Source organism: Camelus dromedarius, chromosome 3 (assembly GCF_036321535.1).
Source record: "Camelus dromedarius isolate mCamDro1 chromosome 3, mCamDro1.pat, whole genome shotgun sequence".
Lineage (NCBI taxonomy): Eukaryota > Metazoa > Chordata > Mammalia > Artiodactyla > Camelidae > Camelus > Camelus dromedarius.
In genome coordinates, this window is record NC_087438.1 from 106802120 (window position 1) to 106820960 (window position 18841).

At 40.4% G+C, this 18841-nt stretch overlaps 1 protein-coding gene across 4 annotated transcripts in view; it reads right to left on the bottom strand.

Moving 5' to 3' along the window:
• Nucleotides 1–298: 298 nt before the first annotated feature.
• SLC36A2 (solute carrier family 36 member 2) overlaps nt 299–18841 on the bottom strand; it is a 64578-nt gene continuing 46035 nt past the window's right edge. For 3 of the 4 annotated variants that reach the window (XM_064484462.1, XM_031449378.2, XM_010987278.3), the window contains 6 exons: nt 16626–16710; nt 13907–14125; nt 12450–12548; nt 7735–7901; nt 5507–5676; nt 299–2488 (listed from right to left, as the gene is read on the bottom strand). In XM_064484462.1, the coding sequence (XP_064340532.1) occupies nt 2220–2488; nt 5507–5676; nt 7735–7901; nt 12450–12548; nt 13907–14125; nt 16626–16710 (1009 nt within the window). In that variant the 3' untranslated portion in view covers nt 299–2219. The remainder of the gene's footprint in view (nt 2489–5506; nt 5677–7734; nt 7902–12449; nt 12549–13906; nt 14126–16625; nt 16711–18841) is intronic. The other variant, XR_010380403.1, reaches the window with a different exon arrangement.

An 18841-nucleotide genomic window follows, 5' to 3' on the forward strand; every position in this document is an offset into this window, starting at 1 on the left:
GTGGAAGTCCTTTGGGTCTTCTGATAAAACACAGAAGCAATGTGCAGAAACGATGACTCAGCCCTCTGGCCAAGTGAGCTGTGGACCACTGCACAGGCTCTGAGTGTCCCATCTCCCAGCAGGTACTCTGCAGACTACAGAGCTTGTGTTCATGAAATACTTTCTGGAAATCTAGCAGGTAGAAAGTAACACACAAGAAGAGGAGACTAGGACTTGGAAATTAGGACAGATGCTCTATCCCTTCCATACCTTCCTAAGGTTGTGCAGGGAGGATAATGGATGAAAATAAGGAGGAAGGGGTTTTTAAAAATGTTCCCTTAAAACCGAGGCTGAAACAAGCATGGGTCACTCCCCCAAACCACAGAGAGTATAATGAGAAATTCTCTACCACCAATGAACTACAGATCTGCCTACAACATCTCATTTATCTAGGTGCCTTTTCCAAATTTTAGTAGTTTTAGTGGGGATGGAGGGAGCAGTAACCACCAGGAAAGTTGAAGTGGTGTGTTGGGTTGAGGGGCCCCTGGCTGCCAGCCAAGATCAGACATGAGGAAAGGCACAGCATTGTCAAGGCAGCAGGACTGAGAGGAATGAGGACCAGATTCAGTGTTGGGAGACCCAAGTTCTACTCAAAAATCCAGCTCAAATGGTGCCACCTGGGAAAGTCATGCTCAGTACTCCAGAACAGTTAAGTGTCCCCCTGACCTTATAAGGACCTATGATGGTAGTGACTTAGTTAATGACCTGTCATTCTTTCCCAGTAGACAGCAGGTCAGCTTGAGGACAGAGATTCTTTTCTTACTCATTCGTGTATCCTCTTTGGAGTGAAGTATCAGTTGGCTTTCACTGCATAAAAACTTCCACATCTTATACCTTAAAACTAAACACATTTATTATTTCTCATAATTCTGTGAATCATCTGAGCAATACCTATGGGCTGGGCCAGCTTGACTAGGGCTGTATATAGTCTAGGATACTTCACTCACGTGTCAGAAGTCAGCAGGCTGGTTGTTCTGGGAGATGGGGCTCACCTGGGATGATTCATTTCTGCTCCACATGGTCTCTCATCCTCCAGGTAGGCTAGCCCTGGCTTCTTCACCTGGTGCTCCTGGCTCCACAGAGCATCGAGATGAAGGTCCCGATGCACAAGCCATCACCGAACATCTGTTTACATCACATTTATTAATGTCCCATTGGCCAAAGTAAGTTACAAGGCCAAGAAAAGATTCAAAGGGTAGAGATATAGATTTCACCTCTTGATAGGAGAAGCTGCAAAGATACACCGTCAAGAGGAATCTGTGGCTATTTTTATAATCTACTATAAGAGCTTTGAACTGTGCTTGGCATAGTGTAGGTAATCAAGAATGCTTGTTGACTGGTGTGAGATGATACCTCATTGTGGTTTTAATCTGCATTTCTCTAATAATAGATATATTGAGCATCTTTTGCATTTTTCATGTGCCTTTTGGCCTTTACTGTACTCCTGAAACTAACATAACATTGTAAATCAACTATACTTCAATTTAAAAAAAGAATTGAGGTAAATAATGTTAAATAATGTCATTGTCCATCCCCTCCTGCCTGCCATTGTTACATCCACTTCCATGATGCCTGTCCTTTGTTGAGGTCTTTAAACTGGGCCAAACTTTATCTAGTAGTTTAGAAGGTTTATTGCCCCAGACTTAAATATGATGGCTCCTTTTTGTCTGAGATTTGCAGCTTACATTGGACCTCTGGCAATGGAGCTCCTCTGACAATGGAGCTGTGACACCTTGCTGGATTATGGATATGTCCCCACTCCTAATCTTTGCTCTTTAAACATATCTGGAAAAGAGGAAACCATTTGTCTGTCAAATCATGATCAGCCTTAGCTGGCTGCACCTCCTTCTGTCAGCTGCTGCTTCTTGGATGCCCCCTGGTAGCTTCCTCTTGCATAACCCCCTCAAGGTATGAAATTCATCATGTGAATTACCAAAAAGTTGGACGGAAACAAGAGATTTCCATGGGAGAGCTCTCAATGTAGTGGAAAGCTAGAGGTGGAAGAAAAGAAAAAAGTTAAAAAATTACCATCTAGACTTTGTAGCTGGTGAGTCTGTGCTTGTTTCATTGTGGCTTAGCCCAGAGAAAGGTAAAACAGCAAAATACATATAAATGCATATAAAAGAGATTTATATCATTAAAAGTCAGGTGCTGGTGGGTAAGAAGCAGTGCCATTTTCACTAAGTAAAAGTGGTGGAGTTGGGAAAGGTGAGAAAATGTTCTGACTGGATCAGCTCGTCCAGGGCCTGGTAGGTACCCATCACAAAGCCCACGAAGCCCAGGATGCTGATCAGGGCGTCCTTGATGATAGTGAGGAGGCTCATACCCTCTGAGTAGTAGGTGACAATCTCCAGGAGGGGCGGGATGATGAGGGCCAGGGCACTGCTGCTCACGGAGCCCACCAGGGAGAGAACCAGGTCCAGGCGGGGGACGAGGATGGCCAAGATGCCTGCAGGAGATGATACAGGATAGATAGATCTTTCCAGGCTTAGCCAAAGTTTTAAAGTTTGTTTTAAAAATCCTTTTCTTAAAACATAAACCAGATGTTTCTCATATATTCAATTACATAAAGAAAAAGTCAAAACTCCCGTAATACCCTCAATCACATTCACTGGATTTATGCATTAAAATTTTGTTGCGTCTCCTTTAAATCATTTTTCAAATAATTATTTTTCAAATATATACATTCATATTGTTGGGAGGAAAAACTTTCTCTCCACTCATTTAGGTTCAGTGATCTGGGGGCCTGAGAATTTGACAATAGAAGATTAACAAGAAGAAAGACAACGTTTTTTAAGAGCTAGGAAGCCTTCAAAGAATTGGGTCCCCAAACAAAGTTAGGGGTTTATATACCCACTTCATAAGGGGAACTGGATCAGGGAGAAATAGCTTCCATGAAAGAACAAGTAAAAGGTATGACATTCTCTGATAGTTTATTTAAGTAAGTACTCAGTCTGTGATGATGGTTAGTCTCCTTTCTGGCTGAAAACCTCCCAGAAAGGGGATTTATGGTGCCTGTATTTTTCAGAAGTTCTTGCTGAATTCAGCAAAGGAAGTTTAGATTAAGCTTTTTCCTCTGCTGTGGCTACTAGCTCTAATGTTTTTAGCTTAAAATAATTTTTATGCCAGAGAGATGCATTTCAAATCTCTACATGTTCAATGATTAAGCTATTACTTAATAAATAACACTAAATAACAGTGCTGGGAACTGTCCCAGCTGTTTGGAAATATCAATGTCCAAAACAGACAAAAAAACTCTCCTGCCTTTGTGGAGCTAATATTTTAATAATTAACATGAATACAAACACCTCTTTCCTGCAAACAATTAGAATGTGAAATTATTTATAGGAGAGAGAGGTCTTCAGTTGGAATAAGATCAGAGTCTCTTTAAAGGAGTATCTTCTCCAGGTTTCACATACATGTCAGAAAACATCTAACAAAGAAACACTAAAACCCAAAGATTTTGAAATTATATACATATACATATATTTTTTTAGTAGGATGTTTTATAGGCCTGGGCTTTTACATTTAAAAAAATTAATTTTTGCTTCAGAGGTTCCTAGACCCAACAGGTAATATATATCTATACTTTTAAAAAATTTTATTTTATTGAGTTATAGTCAGTTTACAATGTTGTGTCAATTTCCAGTGTAGAGCACAATTTTTCAGTTATACATGAACATACATATACTAATTGTCGCATTCTTTTTCACTGTGAGCTACCACAAGATCTTGTATACGTTTCCTTGTGCTATACAGTATAATCTTGTTTATCTATTCTATATATACCTGTCAGTATCTACAAATTTCAAACTCCCTGTCTGTCCCTTCCCACTTCCCTCTTCGCTGGCAACCACAAGTTTGTATTCTATGTCTATGAGTCTGTTTCTGTTTTGTATTTATGTTCATTTGTCTTTACATTTTTAATTTTACTCATTGGACAAACTTCCTGGTTATCAAGAAAGCCCAGAAGCCTCCCCCAAGTCTCCTGTGATAGAGTGTGGTATAACAGAACAAAGTAGAGCTGGAAGGCAGGATTCTGGCCTCTCTTTGTGTGGTCTTGTTAAGTCTCCAACCCTTTCTCAGTTTGTTTCCTAATCTGCCAAATGGCGACAGTATTGATCTTTTTAGGTATCATGGTTCATACTGCAAATGGTGTTAATTTTACATGAGTTAATTCATGTAAAGCACTTAGAAAAGTTATCTTTATTATTGCTTCAGTTTATTTACTCATATGTACTGGCTGGGGCAATGCATGCAAAAGGAATGCATGCCTAAGGAACTGTTATCTTCTTATTTGGGGAAAATTAATTGATCCTTCTGGAGTCTCTAATATTCTGAATGATAGTACCCTTGCTTCCTAGGGCAAATTGGGAATGAATGACTTCAAAGGAAGAAAATCAGTGTCCCATGACTTATATGGGCTGGTTTAGCAGAGCAAGAATCACATTTAAAGGAACTTTAGGCACAATTAGACCATGCCACGCACAATGCAGGAATCCCTATCATCTTTGCCCCTGCTAAAATACTAGCAGAAAGAGGTACCCTGGATCATAGGGCCTGGAGCACAGGGAGGGCTGCTGAGGGGATGAGTGGAGCCAGCCGATGCCAGCAGGTGAACATGGGCCCATTGTGGGGCAAGGAGCTCCACTTGACTGCTGCCAATGGAGAACTGCCAAATCATTTTATTTTTCTTCCAAAACATTAGAAATTTGCATTTGTACCTGAGCTCTTCCACGTTTTTAATGTTGGCCCAAATTTATACAACGCTGTGAGGGTGAAACAATACACCTCTGCTGCCAAACTAGACTCACTAGCTGCCATTTTCAATCTCTGTCCTGGAGGTGAAGGGTCTGGACTTAGATGACTTGGGTTCAAATTCCATCTCTGGCACTTCCTGCCCAATTACTTGTCACTCCCTGCTTCAGTTTTCTCATTTATAAAGTAGGGTTTATCATGGTACTACCTCATAAGAGCTCCTGCAAGGACTGAATAAAATACTATGAAATATGGGGGTGGGGAGGGTATAGCTCAGTGGCAGAGCACGTGCTTAGCATGCATGAGGTCCTGGGTTTGATCCCCTGTACCTCCATTAAATAAATAAGTAAATAAATAAATAAGCCTAATTACTGCCCTCCCCCCAAAACAAAAAATTACTATGGAATATGGAATAGAAAGAGTTTAGCACAGTGACCGGCACACAGTAAGTGTTAACATAAAAGTCAGTTATTATGATTATTATTTGATAAGCTGTCACTCCCTCAAGCTGGACACCAGTAAATCTGTCTAATTAGGAACATGTAAAAATTAGGTTGTTCCTGAAGCTTAAATGAGTTACTACTTGTAAGGCCTTAGGACAGTCCCTAAAATACAGTTGGTACTCATTCAATGCTGGTTCATCTACCATATTTCGGATTCCTGACAGCCCTCAGGAAAAGAGCAACATGGTGCTCTGCCTTCTACTCACATGTCAGGCAGGCCATGACGAGGCGGATGGACAAGTCCAGAGGCAGTGCCCAGCGCTGTGACACCTTGGAGATGGCAAAGGGAATAATGATTTCTGCAGGGACGTAGAACTGCAGGGAATAGGTGCACAGGATGCCAATGATGTAGAGGAGCTTGACCGACTGGTACAGCCTGCAGGACAAACCAGAGCAATACTCTCTTAAGGCCAATGTGCTCTGACACCAGCCCTTCTTGGACATTAAACTCTGACCTTGGAACAGTCCCTTGGGTCAATGTTTCCTTGTCTAAAAATGATGGGGAAGGACCTTCTAAGAGCCAAGAGGGAGTCACAGCAGAGCATGCAGTGGAAATAGAGTGAAGCACCATAGATTCAAATGGAACAGTTGAGAGGGTCATCTCTAAATAAAAAAAAATTCAGGCATGGAGATATCAATCTATCTATATCTATATCCATTTATCTATCTATCTATCTATCTATCTATCTATCTATCTATCTATCTATCTCAATATATCACCTTTACAAATCATTATCACCTGATGCTGAATTTTAGATTTTAGGAAAGAGAGGCTCAGGCCAGGTATCTTGCTCAGGGAGGCACAAGTGGTAAGTGGTGAAAACCAAAAAACCTGGATGTAAAAGATCTCGTCCCTTGAGATCTCTGTCTGTCCTTAGGAATTCTCTGGATCCCCCAAAGCTCTTGGCACATAGCAGGCCTTCAACAAATGCTTCTAGTAGGTTGAAAGAATGCAGAATTCTGAATCCTTGGGGGAAGAGGTGGTCTACAAATAGGGTTGTGTGGGGAATGGGGGTAAAAGGAAAGGCAGAGTTATTTGCAGGCCTCAGATTACGGGCAGAGAGAGCATCTGACGGGGAATGTTGAGTTTTATCTATAATGTTTTGACCTATGGAGATACGGCTTTTTTCCTTTAGCCCACTAATGTGGTAGATGTATCTGCCATGTTTAATAAACTTGTATGTCTGTGTCTGTGTGTATATTTAGCCCATATCTTAAAAAGACTAACATCCACATTTCTGTGTTTCTTGCTCACACTAGTTCTGAGGCCTGGAACACCCTCTCTACTCCATTTCCATCTGTGCAAACCCCACCTGTTTTTTGAAATTCCCATCTTTTGATCAAGCACTACATGCCAGATGCTTTTAGACATACTCAGCTTAATCCATATGATAACTCTTCTTTATAGATAAGGAAGCCAAGGGTCAGATTGGTTAAGTAAATCACCCATGACCACGAGCTAAGAGTTGGTACAACTGAGACCTGGATCCAGAGGAGCTATAGTTGTCCTGGTTTGGGTAGAGTTGTTTTGCTGGACAAGAAGATTCCCTGTTGCCCCATTCTGATGAACTTTCTGTCCTTGGAAGTCCCCAAGGTCTCTCTGCTATTCTGGAAGGTTTCCTTTTCTGTTCTGTGTCACACTTGTGTACATACACTATCCCTTCCCCATTCCCATTGGATCATGAGCTGAGGAAGTTAGTGAAGCTCAAAATCATAGTCTACTCACATCAGCATCCTCCACACCCCATGTATCTAGACTAGCAGCTGCATGTAACTGGGATGCAGTACATGCTTGATGAATGACAGTGATCAGTTTGGGAAAGGAGCCCCATTTAGATAAACTAAGCCTCCAAGTGACCCTTAAAAAGACAGGCATCCTGTAATTAATGACATACCTCAGTATGTAAGAAAGTGCTGCACAATGTGATAAGAGTTTGTGTGTCTTTAAAAATGGCACTGTTGAAGTCTGGGTCAGCAAAGTGCTGCATGAATTCAGTCATTTGAACATAAAAATTTTACAGATTCTAATGGTCTTCCCCAATTGGTTCTTGTTTTACTACTTTTTCATCCTAGCTACTCTGCAAGACTTGTTAACAGCCTTAGTAAATGTAACGGGAGCCACCCACTGGCTCCTCTTGTCTCTTGCCCTCTTTCCATGCCCCTTCTCTCCTTAGATGACCAAGGCCTCACTTCTCCCCTCTCTTCCTAAATCAGGTCCTTCCTCATGCTCAGCTATCAAGGCCTCTCTCAACATGGGAGGCTGTTGTTGAAGGAGCTCCATGGACAGAGAATCCAGAGCCCAGGTTTCCAGTGACAGCTCTGCTGCTCCCTGTGGACCTCAGTTTGCCATCTGTGGAGGGGAGGGGAAAGTGACCTACGTGTTCCCATTTCTACCAGCCCAGAGTCCCCACTGCCTGAGGGCCCATGGAGTTACCAGCAGTTGGGCAGGTTAAGGGTTATGCTGGCCTTGATGTCATTTCTGAACCTCAGGTAGCCTAGAGTCCCGATGCTGATGTACAAGGCAGTAATGATGGACATCCCCAAAGACAGGATGACTGGGAAGCGGCGGGCATCCTTCATCTTGTTTTCCAGGGGCAGAACCTGCAGAAATATCACTATGTAAGAAAAGAGGAGAATGAGGAATAGGAGCATAAAGAAGAAAGGCATGCCACTTCTGGGTATATTCACAAAAGGATTGGAAGCAGACATTTGCATAGGTATTTGTACACCTATGTTCATAGCAGCATTATTCACAGTAGCCAAAAGTTGGAAGCAACCCAAGCGTCCATTGATGGAGCAATGCATAAACAAAAAGTAGTTCATACATACAATGGAATATTATTCAGCCTTTAAAAAGAAGGAAATTCTGACACATGCTAGAAGACATTAAGCTAAGTGAAATAAGCCAACCACAAAATGACAGATACTGTGTGATTCCACTTATATGAGGTCCCTGGAGTAGTCAAGTTCACAGAGTCAGAAAGTAGATTGGTGGTTTCCATGGGCTGGCGGAAAGGAGAAGTGGGGAGTTATTGTTTAATGGGTACACAGTTTCAGTTTTGAAAGATAAAAAAAGATGGATGGTGATGATGGTTGCATAACAATGTGAATGTACTTAGTGTCAATGAACTGTACACTTAGAAATGGTTAAGATGGTAAATTTATGTTAGGTATATTTTAATCCTTTTTTTGTCCAATAAGCACCTCCCCTTCCTCTCCATGCAACTGGAAGACACTTGAGGGGAGTGCGTGTCAGGGTCATGGCTGAGCCTTTCCACTTTCTTCTGGGTTAGGTGCATGTTCCTAATTGTAGCAGGTGCTCAGGAAAGTGTCCAAGGGATTAAGTGGGGAGCAGACAATCCAACCTGAGCTTTTCTACCCTGCCTTACATTTTTGCTGCATAAATTCTCCAAGCTAAAAAGGATCTTTTCACAAGGCCATATCATAGTAAGTAGATGACTTCCCCTGCCCCCAGTCAATCAAAGAGATAAATGGCCATTCACATAGAGTGGGAAGGTCTCTGGACTGGGACCATCTCCCAGCTGGTGACCCAATTCAAGACCTCTTCCCTCCCTGGGGTTAGGCTTCTTTTCTGTAAAACTGGAGACTGGGATAGAAGGTTTCTAAAGATAATCTGAACTGTAATACTAATAATCATTAGCAGATAGTAGATGTTCTACAAATATTTATTGAACATGTATTATCATCATTTTATAGTTGAAGAATTAGAGTTCAGAGATTAGCCGTGGCTAAAGTAAGATTCTGGCACATTCTGCCTCCAAAGCCATCTGCTCAACCACTGTACTCTTCTTTTTGCCATGACTGTCCAAAATTCTAAATATAAAGTGCTTCTAGTTCTGTTCAGATGATGTAAGCACACTGCATCATATCTCCCACACTGATTAAAACTAAAAGCCCTGGACAGAAAACATAAAGCAACTATACATGGGCTCTGAAAAGTGTATAATAGAAGGTGAATTGCTCAAAACCAGTAAAAATGGCCATTATGGTAGTGAATTTCTTGATTTTTTCTCTTCCCATGTCTCCCAGTTAGACTGAAGGGGAGCCCAAATTCTGGAACTATGTAGTGGATGCAGACAGGGAAAACTCAAAGAGAAACCTCTTTTCTGGTTAGAGGACCTAAAATAGAGGACCCTGTGGGACAGACAGCATGGAGAGAATCCCTAATATTTTTCTTCCTTTTTTTTTTACTCTCCAGGCCATACTCCCAAGGCAAGTCTCAGTCCAAAGCAACAATCTGCTGTTATTAGTGACTGTGGTGGTTACACAGGCACCTAAAAATCTGAGGCAAACTCCTCTCAGAGCAGAGGAACAGGGAAAGGGGGCTTTGGGAATCCAGAGTGTGAGGGGAATCAGGACTTGCTACATAATTTGTGGGACCCAGTGCAAAATGACAATACAGAGCCTCTTGATCAAAGATTAGGAATTTCAAGATAATGAAAGCAGAGCATTAAACCAACTGTGGGATCCTTCTAAAGGCCCTGGATGGCCACACAGGTTGCAAGTCCAGGGAGCTGTCCTGGGTGGAATCCCTATTACTTTCTTCCCTTTTTTCTCTCAGTGCTTAACCCTAGAGTTAGGTCCAGTCACAAGAAGTGTGTAACAGTGTATGGAGGATAAAACTCTGGCTTTGTAGCCAGAAGACCAGAAAAAGAAACCACTGGGTGAGTGTGCAGGAAAACTTGGAAAGGAGAGAGCCAGACAAAGTGATCCCCTAAATCTATGGATGAAGTCCTGGGCTCAGCCCTGAGGTGCACATGAACTGATGTGAAGCACCAAAGCAAAGGCTTTGACAGCTAACCTATTGTGGAGACCACCATCTACATCCAAGACTGGTCCCTGGGTAGTACATTAGCAAGGTGGAGCCAAACACCACTTCAAAGTCATTTTGGTATTCATGAAAGGACAGACATATTGATTGATGAATCAGAAATAGGGAGCTCAGAGACTGACCCATACTTGTATATCAACTAGCTTTTTACAAAGATGCAAAGGTAATTCAATGGAGAATAGGTAGTCTTTTCAACAAATAAGGCTGGAATAACTGGGCATTCTTAAAAAATTGAACTTTAACCTATGAACACTTTTACTAATTAACTCAGAATGGATCATAGATCTAAATGTACAATGAAAACAATAAAACATTTAGAAGAAAATATATGAGGAAAATCTTTGTGACTTTGGATTAGGCAAAGTGTTTTAGATAAAGCAGGATCCACAAATGAAAAATTTTCATATGTTGAACTTGATCAAAATTAAAGCCTTTTCTTTGTGAAAGACACTGTAAAGAGAAGGAAAAGGTAAGTTACAGACCAGAGAAAATATCTACAAATTACATATATAATAAAGAGTTTGCTTTTGGAATGTATAAAGAATTTTTAAAACTCAGCAATAAAAGACAGTAACTCAGTTTTTAAAAAATTTGCAAAAGATTTGAAAGACACTACACCAAAGATGATATACAGATGTCAAATAAGCCCATAAAGAGATGCTCAAAATCGTTGGTAACTAGTAAAATGCTAATTAAATCACAAACACCACCACCCTTAGCAGAAGGCTAAAATTAAAAAAAACTGAAAATACATACAAGAACTAGCGAAGATGCAAAGCAACTCTAATGCTCATACATTTGGTGGCAATGCAAAATGGTACAGCCATTCTGGAAACTTGTTTGGCAATTTCTTATAAAGCTAAACACATTAACATGTGACCTAACAAACCTACTCCTAGAGAAATGAAAACATCTGTTCACACAAAACTCTGTACACAAATGCTTACAGCAGTATTACTCATAAACGTCAGAACCTAGAAACAGCCTAAATGTCCTTTAACAGGTGAATGGATAAACAAGTGGTGGTGTTGCCCATACAGTGGGTGCTCAGCGGTGGAAAGCAACTAGCTCCTGATGCATGCAGCCACGTGGACGACCTTACATGCAGCTGAGTGAAAGAAGCCAGGCTTAAAAAGTTACATACTGTATGATCCCATGTGGATGACATTCTGGAAAAGATAAGACAATAGAGACAGAGAACAGAAGGTGGATGCCAGGGGTTAGTGGGAGATGGGGGGAAGCTGACTACAAAGTGGGCAGCACAAGGGAGCATTCTGTGGTGAGGGAATTATTCTGCGTCCTGACTGTGGTGCACTGATGATTCTATGCATTTCTCAAAACTTACAGAAATGTGCACCAAAAAAATGAACTGTACTGTATACAAATTAGAAGTAAACTTTGAAATAGAGGTATATAGAGGTATACAGAGGTCAAGAGGTACAAACTTCCAGTTGCAAAATAAATGAGTCACTGCGCAAAATAAATGAGTCACTGCACAAAATAAATGAACAGTATGGGGAACATAGTAAAAAACTATGTGATATCTTTGTATCGTGACGTATCATACCTAGACTTACCCTGTGATCATTTTGAAATGTATAGAAATACTGAATCACTGTGTTGTGATTCACAGGAACTAACATAGTGCTGTAGGTGAATTATAAATATAATTAACAATGCTGTATGTTACATATGAAACTTAAGTAAATCCGAAGAGTTCTCATCACAAGGAAAAATATTTTTTTCTGTTTCTTTAATTTTGTGTCTATATGAGATGATCCATGTTCACCAAACTTTTTGCGATAATCATTTCATGAAGTAAGTCAAATCATTATGCTGTATACCTTAAACTTATACAATGCTACATGTTAATAACATTTCAATAAAACTGGAAGAAAAAGAGTATACACACAGCACCTATCCTTCCTCACGTGTGGAAGTAGAGACTATACAATTATCCATTGTAAACAGACTGTACTTTTCAGTGTAAAACTCCTTTGTTTCATCAAATCCTATAATTTAAATTGTATACCTCCATTTATCTTGATTTTAAAAAATTAGGAAACATATGTTGATATGAGGATAAATGTTTAATAAATGTATTGGGGCAAGAATGAAACTGTCTCCTGACTGCCTCTCTGTTGTGTGTAACCTACTTTTCTCCTGCTGGTGACAACTGGCCCAAGTGATGTCAGAGGTTATTTCTCCTGTGTGGTCACAGTAACTCAGAGCTCCCAGCTCCTGTTCAGAAGGCCACCCACAGCACCTGGGAAAGTCTACCCCAATTCAAACCTTACCACGCCAATGCTTTCAAATGAAAAAATGGCTGTTCCAAAAAAGAGAGCGTAGGTCTTCCAATTTGCTACCAGTGGCAACTGGCTGGGGTCTGGAATTCCCTGTGGGGAGAGAAATGCAATAAGACCTTTACTCTCCAAGTATGTTTGCTCCTTTAAGGGGGGAGTATTCTGAGAGTATATCTGAATTTTAAGTAATTGAATGTCAAGAAATTCAGAACATTTCAAAAGGAAGTAGGCAGCAATCAAAGTTGATTTTAACACTACACAACACCAAAGAGCCAGAGGGAAGAAAGATCAAGGTATTGTCCAAGTACTGAAGGATCAGTATCTCATGGAGAGAGTTTGGTTCATCAGAATCCTCCAGAAGAAAATCTTACACACCACAGGTGAGTACCAGCCTAACATGCCCAAGAACACTTCAAATGTACCACTGGTTATGGGTGCTGGAAGTTACTGTGACTACAGTTACAGTGATATTCTAGGGCCCAAAGTAATTAGTGAAATATGAAAGTGCTCTTTCTTCAATGAGCTACAAATTGAAAGGAAAAAAGTGTGTTGAATAAATATTTTATGTACCCTGTGACCTAGGATGTAAAAATGGCAGAACCATTTCTCTAATTAAGTAATCTCTGGAATAGTCCAAAAGTAAATCAGAGGTAGCTATCTCATTAGAAAATTCAGTTTGTAGAATCCATCAATATTGCCTTAAGGAGTATAAGACTTATCTGTAGTTATCCTAAAATATTTGACTAATTTGTTATTTTTACTAAATTCCATGGACTCTATAACTTTTTCCCTCTGTGACTTCTCAAAGAGAAAAACATCTGAAAGGTTCTAGGTATGCCAAGGATCTTCAGGGTTTATGTTTCTATGTAGTCTTATCCATTATAAAATAAAAATTAGAAAGAATAGAAAAGTAGGAAATTGAGGGAAAATCAATATCCGTAACTCAACTTGAAAGATGTAATTTATATCATGATAGATTTGCTTGTGGTCTTTCAAGACTCTCTTTATACCTCTGTGACTAAATACTAGTTTTTTTTTTTTCCTCTTGAGTTCCTTAGGGGTAATTTTGAAATTACCTGGAATTGTAGCCTCGAGTTTGTAAGACTAACTCAGCAAGATTTCACTGTGGTAGAAGATGCTGTTTTTCATCTGCCTTTTGCTGTTTTCCAACCATTACAGGAATGGTCTATAGTTCACCAATCAAGATGTTTCCCTTGCAAAGCATATTTTTTTTCTAAAACCAGGATTTGACAGGAAATGAGTATTGGAGAAGCAACACTAAAGAGGAGATATCTAGAACGTACAGAGACATCTTTGTGGAAGGAAGGCAACCATGAAATGGGTACTAGGCTGAAGAGTGAAGTGGACACTCACTGGCCCCAGATGTCACTCTATTATATATATAAAAGCCTCTGCCCACTGGAGGAGTCAGGTGTGTGGTGTGCACTAACCTGGGTGATGTACTGGATGATGATGATTAAGCTGACCAGCATGCTGATGTTGGCCAACAGGGAGAAGATGGTCAGGATCCTGAGGTTCCGAACGAGGGCCAGCAGCACCAGGAAGGGCAGGAAGGTGAGCATGTAGAGTCGTGAATCCATGGTGGGCATCAGGATCACTGTCATGTTGTCATGGCAGTTGCTGGTGGTGCCATTAACTGCTTCCACTACCTGAGGAAGGAACAGGGAAAAGCAAGGGGAAAAGTCAGTGAATCTTCTGGCTACCTGATTAGTTCAGTGCCTGGCCCAAAATCAAACTCAAAGAACTGGCATGTCTCACAATGAGTTAGGGTGACTTTAGGACTTCTTATTTTAAATCTTCTGCACCATTCTTTCTCAAAAGAGGATAGACATTTTTCTCTGTCATTCTGGAATTTAGCCAATATTCTTCCACTAAACTTATTTTTCTACTTGAGTTCTACAGAGTCTGTTCCTTTTGCTTTTAACTGAAAAAGTCCACCACTTACTATTTCTTAACTGCACCAAAACTGACCTTTTGAGTGAGAGAACTCTTCTTGTGAGGACTGGACCATTCATTGCAGGACATTTAGCATTCCTGGATGCCACCCAATAGAAGCTATTAGCATCCTCTGGTCATCGTGACAAACAAGGAACACCCCACTGCACACTGTACAAACAGCCCCTTGGCAAAGTGAGTGTTGGGGGAATGGTACCACCCTCCTTTGGAATCAGCATGACTTAACTGATGCAGTCTCATTGTACAAGCAACACAATCTACTACAGAACAATTACAGATTTAGGCAAGAAGAAAATGTTAAAGCAATGATAATCTCAATATCCATGGGTAGCCATGGTAATGCCTTGTGATATATTCATCTGTACATTTTCTGTGTATGCAATGCCACAAATTACATGTAATATACACATCCCTCTTTATTTTACAAAACTGCAATCATAGCATACACTTTTATTTTGAAATCTCCCTTTCACTTAACTACACACCTGGATACCTAAATGAATCATTAAGTTTTGTTTTTCTCTGATTCCTCCCTACAGTAGGGAAAACTACTTGGAACATTAGCCAGGCATTCAAGGCCCTCTATAAATAGGCCCATTCAACTGTGAAGGCTCTTCCTTTCCCAAGGCCCACACCTTCCACACCTTCTACAATCACTTGTATTGTCTCTACTGAGCAAGCCCCACACATTCTTGCCTCTAGGCGTTCACTCCTCCCTTCTCCCACCTTGGCTGCCACCACTTCTTCCCTAACCTGCCCTTCAATGCCCAGCTCAGATGCATCTCCTTAAGGGAGCCTTCTCTTGCTCCAATGATCTTTCCTGCTTCCACACATTTCTGCCCCTTAGTTCACAATTAAGCACCCCCAGCCTCAAGGTGTTAGAGGTGTCCTGACCCAGCACCAAAATATTATATTGATAGTTAACTTTTCATATGTTTTAAAGCACATCCCACTTAGTCCTCAGACTCCTTGAGACATGCTTACCTTGTCTCTAGACAGATGACTGATAAAATTCTGTCTATATCATTGATTTCCAAGCAGCAATCTGGCAGGTAAGAGCCTTTAAATCAAACCCTTGACCCAGTAATTTTACTTTAAAATATATACACATGAATATAAGGAATAAAAGAATGTACAAAGACTTATGTAAATTATAGTAAAAAAAAAACAAAGGGAAACAAAGAAAATATCCAATCATAGAACACTGAAGTCATCTGCGTGATGGAAAATTATGAAATTATTAAAAACTACACTAAAAATGTAAGGACACTGAAAAATGATAATCAAAACAATAACTATGAGTGGTTGGATTAAAAATAATTTTGTTTTGTTTTGAGACGACGTATAACATAGTGTTTAAGAACTTAAGCTGCGATGTTGAAAGGCCTGTGTTTTTAATCTTTGCTCTGTGACGTTATTAATATACATTAAAGAGTTCACAACATCAGTTTTCTCATCTGCAAATTGAGAATAACCACAGTATCTACTCTGATATGGCCATGAAGAGAATTAAATGAGGGAAAGCTTATAAAACGCTCAGTACTGTACCTGATGCTTAATAGAAGCTAACTCTGAATGCTTACTGTTTTTTTTCCTTCTTTCTAATTTCTTTTTTTTATATTTCCAATTTTCTGGTATTACTAAAAGCAAAACAAACAAACAAAAAAACCTCTAAAGAATCTAAAGAATAGGTTTTTTTAAGCTTATTGACTGACAAAGAATAGCTTCTGTTATTACCCATATTATTTTGCTCAGATTGCTACAAGATAACTATTGTGGTAGGTCAAAAGAACTTCTTGGGGACAAAAACTGTTAAATCATAGAGCTTAAGCACCTAAAGGTAGATAAAGATGACCCACAGGTTAGGTATCATCCAAAAAGGCCTATATCAGTTTGAGAAGAGTTAAAGATGATTAAGTTCCAAGGCAGGATGACAGACAAAATCCAAGGTTTCCTCCAGCTCAATTTTAAAAACCAATCTTGAGGACAGGTCCAGTTTTAGAGACAAAACTTGGACAAAGGGTGCTGCGGAAAAACTAACCATTTACAGAAATCTGCAGATGTGTGAACTGGGGGAAGCCTGGGTTCTTTGATAACATCTGGTTAACCTCTTTCTTTGTATGATGAGGACACTAGGGCCCAAAGAGAAGAAGCCATGTCCTTTTCCCTCCCTTCTTCTCTAGAAGATTCTACCTGTTTTAAATTATCGGCCAGAAACACAATGTACACGCAGCAGAAGCCCAGCTGGGTGACTATGAGAAAGAAGCTCACGATATGCCTGAAAGAAAGGAGAGAGAGAGAAAGAAAACTTGTTATAAAAAGAGTAGGCTTGTCATTTCCATTTCTGTTCCCAGGGGTTGGTGACCCTCTACCAGCACCCTTGGTCCTGCCACCACAGTCAACAATGGAGCAGTAAGAAGGGAGGTAACAGCAGTTCTTTAAAAGCACATGTTTCTCAACCACCCTCACACTCTCAGCTCAGCAAGTGGTAAAATTCTTCATCGTCAGGAATCTTGCTCCACACCTGGCTCCGTGTTGAATACTAACTGATGTAAGGCAATAGGCCCAATGTTTTTTATTAGCTATAATTAACATTAAAATTTTTTTCCTATCATGTGCCAGACACCATACTAGGCACTGAGGACACACAGACAAGTAACACTGTCTTTCCTCTAGTGGTTTAGAGACTAGTGGATGAGATGGATAAAAAATAATATGGCAATAAGGACCATGGTAAAGGGGCATTTTACCTGAATTATAGAGCAGACAGCCTTCTTAGAAAAACCCATACCGGGGCAGAAGTCCCTCAGGAATATGAAGAGAGAGAGAGAGAGAGAGAGAGAGAGAAAGAGAGAAGAGGAATAAAGGGGAGGAGGAGATGGCAAGGAAGTGGTGAGGAAAGAACATTTCAGCAGAGGGATTAGGCAGATTTCTCTAGCTGCCATGTGAAGAATCCACTGTAGGGGGCAAGACGGAGGATGGGAAGACTGGATAGGAGATTCTTACAATAATGGAGGTGAAATATGGCAGCCACCCAGACAAAGACATGGCCATTAGAATGAGAGAAATAAAACTATTTTAAGAGATGCTAGGGAGCTAGAGCTTACAGAACCTGGTGACCACGTACGTCAAGGGGAAGGGGAAAGGAAATGACCTAAAGTGATTGACAGGTTTTTGGCTTGGACAACAAAATGAACTGGGAAATCAGAGGGAAGAACAGGTTTTAGGGGAAGGGAAAGAAATGACACATTCAGTACCTGAATTGTTGAGCCTGAGGTTCCTACAGGGGACATTCAGGAGACAACCATATATCAATGCTCTGGAACTGCTGATTTGTTAGTAATAGATAAAGCCTTGAAAAGGCAGATCAGTGTTGGAAAGTATGCAGAGTGAGAAGGTTTCAAATCCTAGAGAACGGCAACACTTACAGGGAGGATAGAAACAAAGAAGACTTCAAAGTAATAGCCAGAGAGGTAAAAGGGAAACTAGGGTGAAAAAGGATTTAACAGAAGCCAAGTGAAGAGCTAATGTTTGAAGAAAAGAATAGTCAATCGTACCTACTGCTGCTGAGAGGTTCTCTAGGGCAAAGAAGGAGGTCTTTTAAGGTGCTGGTGGAAAGAACGTCAGTAGAAGTACAGGACAGGAAAGCCAGGTGACCCATGAAAGAGGTGTGAATGGCGTCTATGGAAGTAAAGTCAGAAGATGGGCCATTCCTTCATGAAGCTGGAGTGTGAGCTCCAGTCTTGAAGGTGCCCATTTTGTTCATAGTTGTGAGCCCACTGCCTAAAGTACTTCCTGTCATGTAGGTATTCAGTAGGTATTTGTTGAATAACCAGATAATGAATATGAGATAGGATGGTAGCTAAAGGAAGGTATGAGGTCCAGGAAGGTTTATTAATTTATTTTATTATTTTTAAGATGGAGATACATGAACACATTTTAATGTTGAGAGGAAGAGCACACAGTTCAAAAAAGAAGTTCAAGTCACAGAAGAGCAGATAATTAGCAAAGCAAAGTCTCTAAATAGAGCAGGAAAAATCCACTTTATATGCCCAACAATGAGTAGAAGGATTTGAGGGGTTGTGACAGACAAAAGCTTGGGTCACACAATTGGGAAAATACTGGTAATCATCCCATAGCCTTCCTAGTCTGCTCATAGGTTGAATTTATTAGCTCAGTAAGTGAATGGGCTTTGGGTCAAGAGAGGTGCCAGACCCATGATGCTCATGGGCAGGACACACCTCAGGTGGTGTAGTTCGGGGTATCACAGTTCAAGAAAGACTTTGATAATCTAGAGGTGCTTAGAAAGGAGTAGACAGACGGGGAGGGGACAGGTCTGAAAACAAAGACAAAAGAGTAGATTTAGTCCCAAGTTCATCAACATCTCTGAAAGCGAAAAGGTGGGAATT